The sequence below is a fragment of the Coloeus monedula genome (assembly GCF_965178545.1).
Source record: "Coloeus monedula genome assembly, chromosome: 3".
Taxonomy (NCBI): Eukaryota; Metazoa; Chordata; class Aves; order Passeriformes; family Corvidae; genus Coloeus; species Coloeus monedula.
In genome coordinates, this window is record NC_138783.1 from 113,428,347 (window position 1) to 113,448,518 (window position 20,172).

General features: G+C 46.8%; 1 protein-coding gene across 1 annotated transcript in view; it reads right to left on the minus strand.

Annotated features, from left to right (window-relative positions):
- The window catches only part of EFHC2 (EF-hand domain containing 2), a gene marked incomplete at both ends in the record, with an annotated part of 57,343 nt that extends 46,556 nt beyond the window's left edge, over positions 1-10,787 (minus strand). The window contains 2 exons of the mRNA XM_082278482.1: positions 2,860-3,045; positions 10,746-10,787. Of these exons, the coding sequence (XP_082134608.1) occupies positions 2,860-3,045; positions 10,746-10,787 (228 nt within the window). The remainder of the gene's footprint in view (positions 1-2,859; positions 3,046-10,745) is intronic.
- Between the last annotated feature and the right edge of the window lie 9,385 nt (positions 10,788-20,172).

Sequence of the window (20,172 nt, forward strand, 5' to 3'; positions counted from 1 at the left end):
ATCCTCTGCCACTAGAGAAATAAAATTTAAATTACAGAATCGAATGACACAACCATTACCTGTTAAACCTGGTGCATTAGATTTTCACACAAAGGAATCTAGAAAACTCAGTTATGGTTTGTTTAATTAGTACAACATGCAAGTTTCTGAACAATGTACAGACTCGAAAATAAATTTAAAAATTAATACTTGTCCATATGTTTTAACTGTGGATTTCACTGTTTCATTCATCAAACACAAAAACACTGGAAAAAACATCTGACACACAACAGAGGCAACACAAACTCTATCAACCTTCAACATCTCTTCCTCTTTCCATTTGTCTAAACCCTGGTGGAGAGTGCCATTTTTGGTGACCAAATGATCCTTCCTGGCCTCCAGCTACTGTTCTGGAATGACCAGGAACCCTTTATAAATCTCTTGAACACTCCAGGGGACTTAAAAGGTACTATGGTGGAACCACTGTATCCCAGTCTGAACATCCTGGGCTTCAACTGACAAGGATCAGCATTTCATTCCTCACCCAGTTGCTGCTGAGACATGAAATCACTGGAAACATGGAAACTTCTGTGCCCTCTTGTCCCTACTCTGCCAGTCCCACTAAAATAGGGACATTTGATGAACATACTGTTCAAGAGCTCTGTTTCATTACTAATTGTTCTTAATTTTGTCAATGATCTCTTCTGAGAACAGTCATCTCATGAGACACCAGCCTGGCAAAGCAGTCTGTTTGCACAGAACTCCAAGCACAATCACATCCTTAATACACTGGATTTATGTCTTTCTCTGAGCATCCACCTATGCCCTGGTTTATTCCATTTGAGGAGTTTGTGTGGGTTCTTTTGCACTCACACTTTATTCTCTTTATACCTTTATCAACATGTTAGTGCGTGACTGAGATATTTGCAGCAACCAACTGCAATTTTGCAGACCAAAGCAGATGATTCAGGAAGCACGAGGAGGGGAAGGAACAGAAATGCCGATTAATTACTTTTCATTTTGAAGCAAAGTTAGTCTTAAAAATACTCAAAATGTGACACTTCCTAACCTGAGTCTCATCTGCAGTACAGAACTACAAAGTTTGTATCCCCACTCCTTAAAAAAATTAAATATTACCTATGAAAACCAAAACTAACAAGTATTGAGTAAAGTCAGTGGCACTTTGCAAAGTGCTGCAAAGTTTCCCTGGCACCTGTGGTGGTCAAATCACAAACATCATTTCAAGCCCAGGAAACCTTGTGTGTGTACTTAATAGTAGAAGAAATTGAATTTACACCTGCTTCCTATTAGGCAAATAAAATGGCAAAAACTACTTCTCAGCCTACTTAAAAATGAAGTTTTATGCCTGTCCTTCTTCCAATTACTTATGGTACTGTTGGAAGTTAGAAGCCAAAGTGGTAAGAAAGCAGCTTACATTTCAAAAGACAAATACCTACTCAAACCATTTTTCATTAAGTCCATTCTGTTGAGTTCCAAACTGCAGCACTGGAGGACAGAGCTGCATTCCAGGCTCTTAACTGGGGAAGCTAAATTAGTTGGATAGTAAGTACCCTGTAACAATCTGCCATTAATACAAACACATGAGCCCTCCAGAGGCCAATTCTGCAAATGCCTGTCCTGGACTGCCCTGTAGAGGCACACATTGATTAGATCAGGAATGGCCAAAGGCCAGCAAGCTCCTCTCACCAGCCAAGGCTGATGCTCAGTGGAAGGTCCCCCTGCCTCCTACTGAACCCCTTGAATCCATAAACGTGGATCCAAGGCCTGCTAATTTACACAGGGCCCTGAGAAGCCAATACACCCCTCCTTGTTCCAAGAAGGGAGTAGGAAAAACAAGTCCAGGTCTGGCTGAAGCCTTAACACCTGGGCACACTGGACCAGTTCATACTCGAGCACATTGCTGTGCAAGCAATACCAGGGATCTCAGAGGCGAAGCCAACCAAAGGCACTCGATCTGTTCAAGGCTTACATTTTCTTGTTGTAGTTCTGGTCTGCCAAAGATGAATGTGCAATTGTACTGCAATTACCTGCATGGCTTCTCTTTTAAAGCAAAAATTATGAGATTTGCCTTTCTTCCCAATATTTAAATACTGTAATCATTTAGTCATGCAACATTTCTGCGCTCTGCTGAGTGATTCCTTTTTCTGGATCATTTTCCTTCCCTGATTGTAGGCTATTTGTTTTAGAAATAAAACATCTCTAAGTAGAATTTAATGGAAATTTAAACATGGAAAGCAACAACAATGTGCTATAAAATTCCTGTCATCACAGGTTGTAGTTATTTGATAACTCTCTAAAGGTGTCACTACATTCTTGCAAAAAAAGAAAAAAACCAAAACCTAATTTTAAATTCCTGTGTCAATATGAGACATACTCTATTACACATGAACAAATCACACAGATGTGTGAGCAAGCATGATGGCATGAGTGAATCCCAAGCATATAGCACTCCACTGAGTTTACTGATTCCCAACTGCCCATGCACACTTTCTCCTGGACTGGGGTTTACCTTACGTTCATCCTTACCAGGTTACCAAATAATTGCCTTACTGTCATCATTTTCCCAAAAAAGGAATATGTTGCCCACTCCCTTGTTTTTATTACATCCTGTAGGAGATGTATCCCAATACAGAAATAGTTTTATATCTTTCTGTATGGCATGATACATGTTTATACTAATTGTCCAACATAATATTATAATGAAAAAAACCCACTACCACTCTTTTTGTCTATCTAGAAGCTTTTTCTCCATGCACAAAATAATCTTCTGAAATATCTGACGAACGGATTTTCATTGTTATACTCTGTCATATTGTAGCTATTCATTAAAAAAAAAGATGTATATGGATTTCTACATACCTGCTTATCAAATGCTATCCAAGCAGGAGCATCACTTCCTGTTGCTTCAGGAAACACACTGTTTGTAGGTTTCAGGGTCTGACCAGGTAACAGTTCACCTCCTATTCCACGTTTATCCTCAAACAGCACAGGAACATTATTGCTGTAACCACAGTGCTGTGACCTGTGGAACTTTTCTCCCCCAATCTGTCAAAAGTTCAGAAGAAAAGGAGACAAAATTGTCTGTGTGCTTGTTTTTAAATCTGTAATAGCTAACCATCTAGGCAAGGAGGATTAATCATGCAAAAGTTTCTCTATATTTACTTTTAATACAGACTTTAAAAACTGTAACAACTGGAATGCTGCAAGTGAAGTGACATTTTTCAGTGGCCAATTTGCCAGTCTTATAGACAAAAATGGAATAATATTCCAGTAATTTACCTAGGCTGAGACACTGGATGGTACCAGACGTTTACCCCCCACACTCCTTCCCTGCCACAAGGATTGAGGTAGATGGTACAGAAAGAATCAAGTCACTCCCAAGAACTGTTGTAAAAGGTAGAGGGGAAAGGCCTTTCCTACAGCTCTCCAGAGGACAAATGGCAACAGTTCAGCAGCACTGAGAACAGCCTGCTCTCGTTATTCATGTCAAAGATCTTATTTACACTTGCATCCCCAAGTGCAAAATAAATTCCTCTAGTACTAGTGAATACACTTGAATTTTGGGAGGTTGGACCTGAATCAAAAGACAGACATTAATTCCATCTGGGAGCATATCAAAAGAAGGTCTCTGTGGTGATTCCTCTATACTATTACTAATTTTTCAGGCAATTAAGGATGGAATGCTTAAAAATATAGGAACAACCAACTGCAAAAAAACCCATCTTTCCCACTCGAATTTCTTGGCTGGGGCTGGAGCCAGTCTTCAAGTGACACAGAAAAGCTTCTGGGCTCACATAAATATCACTCCTGTCTCTGGGAATGTCCCTCCTAATGAGCCACCTGCTTTTCTGGCCAGTTCTCTCCAACAGAGTTAGCTGGTGTGAGCTTGGCTTGGGGAGCAATCCCCTAACGACCCCACATATCAGTCTCATAGGAGAGGACAGGGAAATAGGAAAAGCCAGTGGAAAACTCAACTTCCTTCCGTAAGCAGCAATCCTGACTTGTTAGCTCCTCTCACTTTGCTATTCTTCCCTTTCTTGCCCTCTCAAATCCTCAAAATACTTTATTTGGGAAAGCAGAGAGGGGCCACTGCATCCCTGGCACACCCATTAAGGGGAGAGAGAGGCCATCAGAGCTGTGCCCTCCCTCAGCCTGGGACTGGGGGAACATGAGGGAAGATGAGGTTGAAGTGGAAGGAACTGATGTAATGGGTGAGCACAGTAAATGTCCTGGGTAGAGGAAAAAAATTTTTTGCTGGACAGCAAAATTTTCACAGCAGCACCAGAGCAGGATGTCAGTAAAGTAGCAGGAGGACAAAATTGCCTCCCCGCTCCATTTGGAACACTGGGCATCACTGATTATCACATGCATATGTGTAAACCACTACTCCCCCAAAAGGTGTAGACAGTTCTAAGCTAATATCATAAGACAAAAAATGGTACAAATAATCCTTTTCATGATGGCAACATTCAAGTGCTCCAAGATAACGTAACACACATCCAGCAGAGCAGTTCTGGGAACAAGTGCAAACCGTGAAGCTGCAAAACCCACATGTACTCCAGCAGTTATTTCATTCTGCCAGTATGAAAGAGTCAGGAGCCTGAAAGGCAGGGAACCAGCCTCATGGCACAGAACAATCAACACTGGTCTGTAGGAACTCCTGCACAATGAGGGTCAGCCTCTGAACTGCTCACCTGCCTCCAGGTGCTCCAAATCCAATGGCACAGGGCAGAGAGCTGCTGACACAAACAGCTCAATCACTGCTTTAGCTTAACCTTGCTTAAAATCCTTTTGCACACCACTTTTGCAAGGACAGCAGTATGAAAAGGAATACTTACTATTTTTACAAATCATTCCTTTTAATACCATGGTAATCAATGGCTATACCCTTGCTTAGGTTAAAAAAAGCTGAGCTAGCCAGCAGCCTTTGAAACAGTCACTGCAAAGGAGATAAGATTCACATAGTGGGGACAGAAACAACAGAGCTATGGAAGTACATCCCCAAAGGAGATACTTAAAAGGTAAGCAGTGTTTTGAACAAAGGTAGAGAAAAGAGCATGCAGAAAGTATCAAAATTTAGAGAATAATACAAAGGACATAGAAAAGAACTCCTCAAGATATAACTCAAGAACAAGAGTTACTGAATAAAAGAGAAAATCAGTAAAAGCAAATGTTTGTATGCAGACTAGTAGCTCATGGATCCCCCTACCACAGAGCATTGCTCAAACCAGACACATTTGCAGGAATAATGCCCAAAATTAAATATTTCACATCAGCACAGCTTTGTGAGCTGTGATATAAAATGTCATGCTTCAGTGTGAGCATTTTGGCATCAGGAGCAGGGCTTCATGTGGTCATCCCACCTCTCCCACAAGAAGCGAGCACAGGTTCTCTCCTGGAATCTTGAACAGCCAGGCACTGATAGGGGCTGGCACCTGCTTTGTAACACATCTGCACTTGGGATGGTTTCTCCCCTCTCCTGTGGGTGCTACTGAACTACCCTTTCTTCTTCTCTTTCTTTTTTTAATAATTTTGTTCCTCTGTAAGCTGAGAAAGAGCTGGGAAGAAGTCAGAAAGGAAGGCAGCTTTCTGCATTTATCAGTTCAAATGTACAATAACTATAGTCAAGCTGAATTTTAAAAGGAGGTTTTCTAGGCAGAAACATCTGATTTATACTGAAGGTGCTACAGAACAGATCCACTTTCTGGCACAGCAAGTATTTAATTATTTTCCCTCTATTACCAAAGCATGAGTTAGGGAGAAAGGCACAGTTAGCACAGCACAGTGAGAGTGGCAGTTTTCCTGAGCAAAGGAAAGCTTTTCATGTCCTCAAAGCTTCTTCTAGAAGCATTTGCTGTTCATATGTTTTTGGGTTTTAGCAGCAACGGTATGGCAAGGTGTTCATCAAAGAAATCTAGGTCTGACCCTGCTGTAATTTCCAGAATTTAGAGCTAAAATCACAACATCCTTAAAATTTTATATGAAAAATATGTAATGAAACAGCTCCAATTCTCTTAAGAATCTTTTGGGTCATTCTTGTAACTTTTCAGGGTTTGACAAAAAGATTCTTTTAGATTCCTAATCACAGAATTACTTATCCCTTTCTTCCAAAAAGTACCTAGATCCATAGACAAAGTAATCTCTTCTAAAAGTCTGTACAGTTATTTCTTAAAAAAAACCACCAAAAACAACAACAAAAATAGAAAGTTTAACAAAAAGATTAGTTATAATTGAGGATCACAAAAGGAAAAAATTACATTTGGGAAACTTCAGCTAATGAACTCAGACCAAATCCAGCCTAAAATAGTGACAGAACATCATGCCACCTCCACAGTGATATTAAATGACTTCTAAAAGAAATCTTTTAGAGAGCAGAGAAAGAGCTTGAATGTGTCTGCTGTGCTAATGCAGCTCAGCTGAGCAGGCTGTGGATCTGCTGAACAAAGCTGGACATTTTCTGTGCGGTGTGCCCGAAAAATATTGAGGATCCACTCAGTAGTGACTAACACAAAGGTCAGGGTTCTCACTGCAGCCCTTGGCTTTGCAAACTCAGCCCCTACAGTCCTTGGGGAAAGCTGCATTGTGCTCTCTCCATCTTGCTCTGTAATACAGAGTCACAGCAAACTCCCCAGGGAGCTGCACATTCCAGCTGAACTAAACACAGCTGGAAATCTCCCACCACAGCTGCTGGAGTGATGGGAGAGCCCCCAGTGGGCTCCCAGAAGCCACATTTTTAACTCAGTCCCAGAGGGAGCTATGGCAGCAGGGGCAGCCCAGCTCTGTACCCAGTGTCCATCTGTAATTCCCAGCTTGAGAACAGCAGCTGCAGTTTGGATGTCCTGCTCAAATCCTTTATCAGGATGAACTGTGGCATTTCTGAACTATTCTAGGCTGCTGATACAGTCTCCTGGCTGTTTCAACTAAGTGATGGAAATAAATGCAAATGCTACACACTTTGACTGTTCCAGTCACATTACAGTGTACACACGCTACAACACCAGTCAAATTCATGTGACTGATTTTCAACTCTTCTATCATCCCTAGTTTGCTGCAGAGGTCTCAGGATTGCTCAGGGGTTAAGTGGTTCTGGCAAAGGAGGAACACCCTAAGACATTGTTCCCAGCAACTCTGGTGCCCCTCTAAAAACATTACAAAACAAGGTGCATCAGCACCAATAGCCTGGATCAGCACAGGAAAGGCATGAATCTATTGGAGCAGGTCCAGAGGAGGGCCACAAAAATTAGCAGAGGGCTGGAGCACCTCTCCTACAATAGAGAGAGTTAGGGTTGTTCAGCCCAGAGAAGAGAAGACTCCAGGGAGACCTTATTGTGGCCTTTCTGTACTTAAAGAGGGACTTTAAGAATAATGGGGACGGACTTTTTAGCAGAGCCTTGCAGTAGGAGAAGGGGTTATAGTTTTAAATTAGAAGAGAGCTGATGTGGGCTAGGTATAAGGAAGAAATTTTTTACAATGAGTGGTGAAACACTGGGACAGGTTGCCCAGAGAGGTGGTGGATGCCCCATTCCTGGAAACACTCACAGTCAGGTTGCCCTAAGTAACCTGATCCAGTAGAAGGTATTCTGCTCTGGGCATTGGCCTGGATGACTTTGAAAGGTCTCTTCCAGCCCAAACCCTTCTGTGATTCTGGCCTGCTCTTACTGCCTGGGAGAAGACAACAGATGGATAAAGGAAAGGGATAAAAATGCAGCCATGAGGGGCAACTACATGAAAATTTGGGTTTGGGGGTAGTGAACAGAGACAGAAATCTGGAGGATCAGGGCTGAGGGGTAGTGGAAGGGTTCAGGAAAGATGGCCAGGTAAAGATGAAAGGACAGCAGGCACAGTTACTTATAAAGAGATTGGCAAATGTTCTTGGTCAAGAAAAACTAATGTCCTATTTTGTGGGTTACAGAGCAGCAGAAAATATTTTGGGCAGGAAACATAGAGACAGCCACAGTAGCACAGTTGGGCTATTCCAAGCTTCTGCAATAAACAAGGAAGATGTGGAATTTCTGCTGTGCCACTAAAGTTTTCAACAGAATTTTTTGCAGTTTCTCAAGGATGTGTTTTCCTCCTGAGATCTATAAACTTATTGTTCGATTCTCTAAGAAATGCCATGCAGAATTGTTGCACGGAATTTTCTCTCTGAGAGGGATTTCAAACAGTCATCCCGGCACATTACCTCAGGCAAGAAAAAACACTGGTCAGCCAGCACTTGGCAAATCTGACCCATGTGAGTATGTGTTTCTCACCCTACTCCTCAGCTGTTGACATAGGCAAGGACATCAATCCAGTATCAGAAGGAGCAGCTGCTTTTGAGAATGGGAGGCAGACCAGGGACACTAATAAAATGAGTACTTGTAACCAGTGCCATCCCTAACACAGTCCAGGCTCCAAATGCACAAACTTCTTCTTGTAGTAATGGAGCAAACCTATTATATGCTGTGTTTCCACCATGTGCTCAAAATACCTGTATTGTTAGATCTCCTCATCACCCACAAACAAAAAAACACAGGCACTGCTAATGAGCAGCTGGTCTTTGGATTTCTGTTTTGAAAGAGGTGAAGCGGGTTTATTTGATGGATGGACTTCTGTGTACATAAACTACTGTAATTTTGATTTTGAACACTACCTTAAAGCTCTGATTTTCTGGAGGCAGCCCAGCCACCTTATCAAACACATCCAAGGGAGACAAAACACATATGTACTCCTCCTCCACTGCCTTTTGTGGGCCTACAGATGAGGCAGGTGGAAGCATTAGGGGCAGAGACAAGATGATTTCACTAGGAGCTTGAACAGTGATGAGTGGAATTAATACCCATAATTACAAACCAAGGGCTGACTGGAAGAGCAATTCCCTGTCTGCTGTGCATCCTTCCTCAGGGAATGCTCTGCCACTGTTGTTTCCACGCAATAAGAGGTGCTGATGGTGATGCTCAGTGTCCTAACAGGTGGAAACCCTTTCTTCCTTTTCATTTTATCTATAGCAGTGACACTTTTTTCCTTTAACTATGTTGTTCTCAGGCTCTCATTTGTGGAGGTGAGTTAGCGTTATTAACTCCACTGTCTCAAGGATTAACAAGAAGAGCAATCTGGAGGCCAAACAAGGGTCTAACCATGGGTTTACAATGCTGTCTCATGGCAATTTGTGACAGCTTTCACACCTTTAGTTCTCATAACATACTCACTGTATGCACTCCAGCATGGGGTGCTGAACACTCTCTGTTAGTAACTCTTCCCAAGCATATGAAGTTAAATTAAATCAATTCAGGTAAATTGAAGTTTGGAGAACAATAAAGCCACAGATATCACTGAGTTGAGCTATTCTGCTTCCACCCAGCAGGTACCAATGGCACACACCAATTCCAGCGTTGCTGATACGCCCACTCAGCACCCACCTCAAGTGTTGTACACACAACCAACCCTTAACAACACAAATCTCAATTCAGCAAGAGACTGAGTATTCATCACCAGACCTTTTTTTTAACCCCTTCCAAAACAACAGCATCCAGCTGTTTCCAGGGGAGAAGCTGCCTGAAAGATCCTTAGTTTCTTGGCTGAGCTGCTCTTGCAAGAGGTCCTGTGTTTGCACACACCTGTGCAGTGCTGACACACACAGTGAGGCTGGGAGTCCACATATTTCTACACAATTTCATGCTCCCTGTACCTGGGCAGCTTTGATTGTGTCTACATATCTATCACAGAATCACAGAATGGCCTAGGTTGGAAGGGACCTTAAAGATCATTCAGTTCCAACACCCTTTCATGGGTAGGGACACCTTCCACTTAGACCAGGCTGCTCAGAGCTCCACCCAACCCGGCCTGAACACATCCAGGGATGGGGCATCAACAGCTTCTCTGGGCAACCTTGGCCACAACATGTTTATAGTGTCAAAACGGCAGATTCTCTTCCAGATATTTCAACATTATTAAAAATGTTAAAATACACTGTTTTGTTTGCCTCCTGAAGGCACCAGCTAGAGTGCTGTGCACAAATCCTGCCTTACCTCCTGCTCCGCTTTACAATAGCGTGTTCAGTGAATTCCTACCTATCCTTGACAAAAAACTTTAAAGAAGTGATGGCAGCCTTCTCTTGTTTTTGCTAAGATAAAAATAGCACCTTGTCTATTTAGCCTGCATTAATGGTATTGGCAGCCCTGAAACAGCACATCAGCATCCCTGGCACTGCCCCCTCTGCAAGGCCTTTTTGGTTTATGTAGAGGGTATCTGTCTCTCCTTGTTTTGCTCTGTTAGAGCTGCAACAAGAGCTCAAATTGCCCCACAGCAGCTGTCAGATCACAGGATCACAGAGTCAATGAGGTTGGAAAAGACCTCTGAGATCATCGACCACGACCAATCACCACCGTGTCACCCGGACCATGCTCTGAGTGCCACGTCCAGGCTTTCCCTGAACACCTTCAGGGACGGTGACTCCACTGCCTCCCTGGGCAGCCCATTCCGATGTCTAATCAGCCTTTCGGTGAAGAAACTCCTCCTGATGTCCAGCCTGAACCTCCCCCGGCGCAGCTTTAGCCGCAGCTCCTCCCGTCCGGCCGCACAGCACCCTCACCCCGCCGCTAAGGCCGGGGGAGCTCAGCGCACCCACGGGGGCCGGGGGCGGCAGGAACGGCCCCGCCACCCCCGGGAACCGCCGCCGGCACGGTCCCCACGGCCCCCGCGGCTCCGGGGCAGGGCAGGAGGGCGGGCAGGAGGGCGGGCAGGAGGCTGCCCGGGCGGTCACTCACGTTGCGGCGGCGGGAGAAGCCGGGCAGCAGCGGCAGCGCCATGGCCGCCCCTCAACCGCTGCCGCCGCCGCCCGGAGACCGCGCGCCGCTGACGTCATGCGGCCGTGACGTCACGGCGCGGGAGACGCGCGGGCGGGCGCGGGCGCTCAGCCCGGACCGCTCCATCCCGGACCGCTCCATCCCCACCCGCTCCATCCCGGACCGCTCCATCCCCACCCGCTCCATCCCCACCCGCTCCATCCCGGACCGCTCCATCCCGGACCCGCTCCATCCCGGACCCGCTCCATCCCGGACCGCTCCATCCCCACCCGCTCCATCCCGGACCGCTCCATCCCGGACCCGCTCCATCCCGGACCCGCTCCATCCCGGACCGTTCCATCCCCACCCGCTCCATCCCGGACCCGCTCCATCCCGGACCGTTCCATCCCCACCCGCTCCATCCCGGCCCGCTCCATCCCGGACCGCTCCATCCCGGACCCGCTCCATCCCCACCCGCTCCATCCCGGACCCGCTCCATCCCCACCCGCTCCATCCCGGACCGCTCCATCCCCACCCGCTCCATCCCGGACCCGCTCCATCCCCACCCGCTCCATCCCCACCCGCTCCATACCGGCCCGCTCCATCCCGGACCGCTCCATCCCGGACCGCTCCATCCCGAACCGTTCCATCCCGACCCGCTCCATCCCGAACCGCTCCATCCCCACCCGCTCCATCCCGACCCGCTCCATCCCGAACCGCTCCATCCCCACCCGCTCCATCCCCACCCGCTCCATCCCGGCCCGCTCCATCCCCACCCGCTCCATCCCGAACCGTTCCATCCCGGACCGCTCCATCCCGACCCGCTCCATCCCCACCCGCTCCATCCCCACCCGCTCCATCCCGAACCGTTCCATCCCGACCCGCTCCATCCCGGACCGCTCCATCCCGTACCGCTCCATCCCGGCCCGCTCCATCCCCACCCGCTCCATCCCGAACCGCTCCATCCCGAACCGCTCCATCCCGGACCGCTCCCTCCCGGACCGCTCCATCCCCACCCGCTCGATCCCCCACCCGCTCCATCCCGAACCGCTCCATCCCCACCCGCTCCATCCCGGACCGCTCCATCCCGACCCGCTCCATCCCGGCCCGCTCCATCCCGGACCGCTCCATCCCGAACCGCTCCATCCCCACCCGCTCCATCCCCGACCGCTCCATCCCCACCCGCTCCATCCCGACCCGCTCCATCCCGGCCCGCTCCATCCCGGACCGCTCCATCCCGGACCGCTCCATCCCGGACCGCTCCATCCCGGACCGCTCCATCCCGGACCGCTCCATCCCGACCTGCTCCATCCCGACCCGCTCCATCCCGACCCGCTCCATCCCCACCCGCTCCATCCCGACCCGCTCCATCCCAGACCGCTCCATCCCAGACCGCTCCATCCCGGACCGCTCCATCCCCACCCGCTCGATCCCGGACCGCTCCATCCCCACCCGCTCCATCCCGACCCGCTCCATCCCAGACCCGCTCCATCCCAGACCCGCTCCATCCCGACCCGCTCCATCCCGACCCGCTCCATCCCGGACCGCTCCATCCCGAACCGCTCCATCCCGAACCGCTCCATCCCCACCCGCTCCATCCCGAACCGCTCCATCCCGGCCCGCTCCATCCCGAACCGCTCCATCCCGACCCGCTCCATCCCGACCCGCTCCATCCCCACCCGCTCCATCCCCACCCGCTCATCCCGACCCGTTCCATCCCCACCCGCTCCATCCCGGCCCGCTCCATACCGGCCCGCTCCATCCCGGACCGCTCCATCCCGGCCCGCTCCATCCTGGACCGCTCCATCCCGGCCCGCTCCATCCCGGCCCGCTCCATCCCGGCCCGCTCCATCCCGGCCCGCTCCATCCCGGACCGCTCCATCCCGGCCCGCTCCATCCCGAACCGCTCCACCCCAGACCGCTCCATCCCGACCCGCTCCATCCCGGGATACGGCCCGGGGGGATGCAAGCAGGTCCCGGCTTTTTTCCGCAGGAGCCCCGACCCCACCAAGTGCGGGGGGTGCAGGGGGGCGGGCCTGGAGTCAGCGGTAGTGAAGTAGAAATAAATTCGTTATTATTTTTATAGATTCCTTCAATTAATGTGTATAAATATAGAAATATATCTAAATGTTATATCTTACATATTATATGTATTACATAAACATACTAAATATATAAATATGTATTAAAATACATAAATATATGAAATCTAAAATATATCTATGAAACATATATTTATGTAGTATTTATTATACATCATTATTTACTGAATACTAAATACATATTAAATCCAACACTAGCACATACTATGTCCATTTATTTAATTTTTCAAAATGTGTGGCCTTTTTCATCACACATCTCTCAATAGTTGGAGAAAAGGGAGCTCTGGGGTGACCTTACTGCTCCCTACAGCTCCCTGAAAGGGTGCTGTGGCCAGGTGGGGATCAGGCTCTTCTCCCAGGGAACAAGTGACAGGAGGAGAGAACACAGTCAACAGCTGTGCCAGGGGAGGTTTAGGCCGGACATTAGGAGGAATTTTTTCACAAAGGCTGATAAGACATCAGAATGACCGTCCCAGGAGGTGTTTAGGGAAAGAGTGGACGTGGCACTCAGAGCCGTGGTCTGGGTGACACGGTGGTGATTGCTCATGGGTTGCACTCGATGATCTCAGAGGTCTTTTCCATCCTAAAGGATTCTGTGAAAATTTACCTCAGGCCCAAATCTTTGCCTCGTTCCCTTGCTCTCTCCCACCTGGTGAGGGGCAGTGACCTCACTGGACATGGTGCCCCCCAATACCTCTGGAACCAGGGTCACAGATGGGGCAAATCCCACCCCATTTACCATTTTCTGCACCAATTAATTTTTAATGTTTTTTGTTTTGTGACTTTTACACAGCACATTTTACTCTGGGGCCCTGTCAGGCTTGGGGGAGGGGGAGGTGGGATGCTTTTACAGCTTTTTTTTGGTTTTTTTGCATTTTAGTCCACCGGGATGGCAAAACTGGGTCAGTGGGTTTCCACCTTCTGGTTTCCCAGAGCTGTACTATGCATCTGCATTTGCATTTAGTGTGGAAAGGTAAATATTTAAAATATATTTTAATTGAAAATTAGAGGAAGCACCATTTTAATCACATTCGTTTTGTACAGTGGGTGGTATTATGCAGAAATTTAAATTTCAAACACAAAATACAGTGAGAGTTTCTCACGGATGGCTGGCAGGGGGAAGGGTTGTTTCTTTCTTTAATGGAAGTAACACTTTCCTTGTTAATAAGGAAAGATGCATTCCAGATCACTTCCAAAGCCAATTCCAGAGAACAGCAAGTGTGCTGTGTTATGTTCCTCCATTTTACGTAAAGCTGTTCATTAATATGGTTTTTTTTAATTAGAATGGCTTTTTACAGAAAAATTAGTTTATGGATGAAATTGCTTAAACTGAAATACTCCAATTCTGATCTGCCATCACCCTGTCTCAGAGGAGCTCTACTTCAGCTGCTGAATGTCCTTATTCTCATGGATGGAGTGGATCTCCCCTGCCATATTTCATACTCTGTGATGCATCAGACCATGAAATTCCCATAATATGTCATCCCTCCTCCCTCAAACAGAGGCTCGTGGAACAGCATGGGCGATGTGTTCAGTCTGAGCGAGCCTGGGAGGGACTCCCTGTCCAGGCCCCTGGGAGCACTTGTGCAGAATTTGCTCTCTGAATTGGAATTTAGCCAAAAATGTTCCAATTTCTGAAACTGTCAGTTCAGGGAAAATTATTTTGGGGTTGATTTGTTGTTTTTGGTTTTGTTTTTCTGCCAGACATTCAGGAGGGAGGGAGGGAGGGAGGGAAAGAAGGAGGGAAGGAAGGAAGGAAGGAAGGAAGGAAGGAAGGAAGGAAGGAAGGAAGGAAGGAAGGAAGGAAGGAAGGAAGGAGGGAAGGAAGGAAGGAAGGAAGGAAGGAAGGAAGGAAGGAAGGAAGGAAGGAAGGAAGGAAGGAAGGAAGGAAGGAAGGAAGGAAGGAAGGAAGGAAGGAAGGAAGGAAGGAAGGAAGGAAGGAAGGAAGGAAGGAAGGAAGGAAGGAAGGAAGGAAGGAAGGAAGGAAGGAAGGAAGGAAGGAAGGAAGGAAGGAAGGAAGGAAGGAAGGAAGGAAGGAAGGAAGGAAGGAAGGAAGGAAGGAAGGAAGGAAGGAAGGAAGGAAGGAAGGAAGGAAGGAAGGAAGGAAGGAAGGAAGGAAGGAAGGAAGGAAGGAAGGAAGGAAGGAAGGAAGGAAGGAAGGAAGGAAGGAAGGAAGGAAGGAAGGAAGGAAGGAAGGAAGGAAGGAAGGAAGGAAGGAAGGAAGGAAGGAAGGAATTCGGAAGGAAGGAAGGAAGGAAGGAAGGAATTCGGAAGGAAGGAAGGAATTCGGAAGGAAGGAAGGAAGGAAGGAAGGAAGGAAGGAAGGAAGGAAGGAAGGAAGGAAGGAAGGAAGGAAGGAAGGAAGGAAGGAATTCGGAAGGAAGGAATTCGGAAGGAAGGAATTCGGAAGGAAGGAAGGAAGGAAGGAAGGAAGGAAGGAAGGAAGGAAGGAAGGAAGGAAGGAAGGAAGGAAGGAAGGAATTCGGAAGGAAGGAAGGAAGGAAGGAAGGAAGGAAGGAAGGAAGGAAGGAATTCGGAAGGAAGGAAGGAAGGAAGGAAGGAAGGAAGGAAGGAAGGAAGGAAGGAAGGAAGGAAGGAAGGAAGGAAGGAAGGAAGGAATTAGTATCTCCTGTTTTGATTTTGTGGCTCATTGCATAACTGGGTGGTTGAATTGTCTGAATATCCCCTCTGATATCAATAATAAACTGTTGCTCAAAGGTTTCAGGCAGTATGGGCAGAGGCTGCATGTGAAAAACATGCAAACGAAACAGCAGCCCTGCTGGAGGAAGGTCAGTGAAATGCAGAGTATCAGTAGACTCCAGTGCATTTCCAGCAGAAAATCCTGTAAATTGTCCCTAAATCCTAAGGTCAAATCTTTCTGCACCTCTGCCTCCCCAAGTGAAGAAGCCACAGGGAACTGTAGAGAAGGGGAGCAACCTCCTTGTGCACCAAACCACCACTGCAATTTGAGGTTTTCTCCCAGTCTTCAATAATTTTGTTTTCTTTCAAATGAAAAAAAAAAAAAAGAGTATAATCTACTTTAGAACACAATTGCTTCTTTCAACATTACCTTCTCTTTGGGGTTTCTCTCACATGTTTATCTTTTTTGTTCCTTGCTGTATTCACTCAGTAGCACAGACTGAGTGAAAACAAATTAATTTTAATGCTTTTTCTGGGAAAAATGAAAGTACTCCAGGAAAACCAATTTTGATAAAAGCTTTTTATTAAATGAAGATTGTTAATGACAACAACAGTAAGCAGTTGGCAGTAGAAAATTAACTGTGTGTTCTGAGTACTGTGCAGATGATAGTGGTGGATGTACACAGGACTGCATTAGTTGTACAGTTCAAAGGAGGGAGAAAGCAGGAGGGAAGCTAAAGCTGGGGAAAACATGGAAAACTGCTTTTGTGATAAAAAGACAGCTATTCTACTCTCTTTGTGTTGGGATTGAGTTTTACTGGCAAAATTTAAATGAGTAGGGGAGTACAAATTGTAAACTGAGCCAGGCAAAACTTTCCAAAGAGGCTTAATTAAAAAAAAAAATACTGGCTTTCACTGTGACCAAATGCTTCTGGCTCCAGGCTTAGACCATTTGTCTGAGTGGAAGGCCAGGTCTGATAAAGTTTTGTCAGTTTAAAATAGGAAAATTTAGAAAGAAGAGGAGACCAGGAAGGTTTGACTAAAATCAGCATAATTTAGTGTTGCTTCTCTGTGAAGACATATCTCTGCTTCTGTCATATCTGTGACTTCATCCTCTTCCTGGGACTGGTTTTACAGGCCATGGTAAGGCTGGGCTGCCCAAAATCAGATTGTTCCCAGGCTTCCCAGTTTAAAGTGAATTATGACCCTATGTGGATCGTCATACAGCACACTGAAACCTGAATCAGAGCTGAACTGTGGCATACACTTAATTAGGTACCAGAAATTAAGAATAGAAAATTACTACCTATTAATACCCTCTTCCTTAGGCCTGTCTTAGAAAAACACTGAATGCTGTGGGAGGCATTGCAGAAGTCACATAGGGGATTGGATTAGGGGAATCAAACACAGCCCTGCCTGGCCAGCCCATGGTGGGGGAAGGAGGGCAAACCCCAGTGTGGCTGTGCACTGTGGTACTCTGTGGGTCAGCTGCTACCATCAATGAACAGTCCTAGAAATATCGATTCCTTATGTTTTCCCGTGTCTTTTATTAGCTCATTCATTTTGTTTTCACCAGTCAATGAACACGTAGCCCATGAATATACTTCTTCAGTGGCCAGGAAACAATGGTGAGACCACAGCATTGGGCTGCAGCTGTGGAGTGCTCCAGACAACCCACATGGGGAAAATCTGGCACCTTTGTGCCCACAGATCTGTGCTGGCCATGTACCACATGGATACTTGGTGCATTATTCCTGCAGCTGCCTACTGGCTCAGGAAGGCAAAGTGTGAATTTCCACATCTCATGGCCTGTGACCTTTTCCTCCTGCTGATGCCATAGGGGAGAGGAGAACAGAAAAACAGTTAGAGCCATTTGGGTCTCACTGGGAGGTTTCCTTAGCTGGAATGACCTTTCCATGGCCAACTGCTCCAATTCAGCCTGCTCCACCATGAGCCTCCTCAGTGAGACGTGCCATGCCCTTTGGGGACAGAGGTACTGGGCAGGGATGAGGGATGGAGGCACAATATCCCCACAGGTGCTGCCTCCCTGGCACACTCCCTGTGTGTGAGGGGCCCTGCAACAGGCTGATTTTCCTGTCCTTGTGTCCCCACCCCATCATCCCATCTCACAACCTCCTCAGCCTCTGGAAACTGGATAGAAGAAGTGCTCTGTCTCACAGAACAAGCTTGGTGGGCAAGTTTCACTTTGCTGTGCCTGTTTGAAGTGTTTTGAAGTTCCTACTCATCTGATACCCAGCTCTTTTACATAAGGTGTGAGCTTCTCAGGGGATATTTGCAATCAGCCTGACTTCCGTGTCATGGAAGTCAAGGGGACTATGGGGGGCTGCTTTCCTCTGTCCCCCACACCTCTGAAAGTACATGAAAAGGGAAATATTCTGGGCCTGGTAGATACCTCTGAGCTGCCCCCGCTGCATATATTCAGTGAGATCTGCAGCAGGGAGTAGCTGTTCAGCTCCTCTTCACCCTCCTTATGTGGGCTGATTTGAGATGCAGGCACACTGGTAAAATGAACCTGACAGAAAAGCCTCTAATTTAATTCAGAGAGGAATGCAGATTTTTTTTTTCTCAATTAAGCTATAGACATGCATTTAATACAGCATGCAGCAGTTGCTGGGAAGAGTTGGAAAAACTTTTTAAGTAACACTCCTAACACCGATGGGAACGAAGTATGAACATGGAGCTTGGCAGTAATGTAACCACACGTCAAAGTGCAGCTGAGGCCTCCCAGTTGTGTGTTACCTCTGCGAGAGCCAAGCATGCCTTCCTCCCTCCAGATAACATCGCTTTTAGGGTGAAGATAAATCACTTGGGAACACAAAGCCCCCGAGGCAGGGAGGCACAGTGACTCTCACAGCCCGACAGGGCAACCACCCCCAGGCAGTCCCATGAAAGTCAGGGAAATGCTGCTGTCAGTCAAGTGCAGCACCCAAACCTCTGTCAGACACTGCAGAACAAATGGGGAGCTGCACCTGTGGGCACAATAAAGGAGGGAGGTGGCTATTACCCTCCTGACTGTACTTACTCTCCTTCCTTCACTCCTGACCTCTTTGGGATGTCGATGGGACTGAACTCATGCAGGTCACAAACATTTCCTGGCTTTCCTCTCATGCTGCCTTTCTGACAAAAAACAGGGGTTTGGCTCAGCAGAAGTGTCAGTACACCTTTCCTGCTTTCCACCAGGGGTGTAACTTGCCAGCAGCCTGACTCTCTATGCCTATTACCAAAGCTCTCTCATCCAGCCAATGATAAGAAACCCCGGCCCTGGCTCTGTTCAGCCAGACCTACCAGTCTGCTCCCTTCTGCCCAGGAAAATTCTGTCAGCGTTTCCCCAAGTCTTGCAAGTTGCCCTGAGGACACGCCATCAGCTGAGGCTGCATGACTGATCAATTCCTCCCTCTTCTCTCATCCTCCATTTTCAAGCTTCATCTCTGCAGCTGATGGATGCAACAACAACAACAAAAAAACCCCACCAGCAATATTTAAAATTCCCATGGCAATAACTAGATAGATAGATTACAGTCAATTACCAGAAACTGCTATTGATCAAGGCCGGTTTAGAATTCTACTTGCTTTCATGATCAAGCTGACAGTAGAATTTGCCCTGCATTCAGCATCTATTTCGAAATGAGAGGGGAGGAAATGCCACTTATTTTATTTAAAAAGCTTTCAAGCTATTCTTGCAGGCTGCTTTGAGGATCTAGGACAGATCAAAGCTGCTTTGAGAATTCATCCATTCTGCTTCAAATATGATAGCTCATTGTCCATAGGAAAAAAATTTAGGCAGTATAAGTTATCAAAGCAGCAAGTGCACTTTGGGTTTCCAAGCAGTGGTCTCAAAACTGGTGAAGCCTGCCAGGATAATAGCAGAACAGGAGTGATTGTAATCCTCTTTGTTACAGAGACCAAGACATTGGCAATTGCAGGTACTACACCAGAAATTTTTTTTTTAATCAAGCTCTGTCTTAATGATAGCTGGGTCATCTGTATGGATCAAAAGTCTTGGTCAATACCAGCTTCTTAAAACCAGCTGAAATTGGTCAGTTATGAATAGGTTAGGAATTGAGGTTTACCCCAAACCTAATTCCTTTACTGATTAGGACTTTATTCTAACTTCCAGCCTAAGGGCATTCTTGGGAAACAGATCCTTTTGATCCTTGTTTTGGCATTGTCCTTTGAATAATGTATTTTTTTTTTGCTGTCCAATGTCTTCTCCTTACATGATGGCAGATAGCAATCACATCTCCCTTCAGCTTTTGGCCAAGTTTAGTGAACCAGACTTTTTGGCACTCTGCCTTTGTGATAGTTCATGTTTCTCCTGAACTCCCAGCTCTGCTTTTCTCTCTGTTCCAGTCTGAGTGCGTCTCCTTTCAATAAAAAGTAGCAATGCACAATAACCTAAAAGAGCTCTCTCTCACCAATGTGCTGCACTGTTCCATTCACTCTCATCTCTGCTTTCCTCTGCTATGTCTTCTCAATATTTCTTCTCAATATTTCTTTCCCCTGCCTTTCCGCTTTCTTACGTTTGTGCTTCCTCCTGCCCCTTCTCATTCCCACTTGTTCTGCTTCTTTTCTTCACTGCCGCTTTTCTCATAGAAGGCCAGAATAAGTGAGAAAAGTGTCAGGTCCTCCTTTCCAAACCTGTTGAT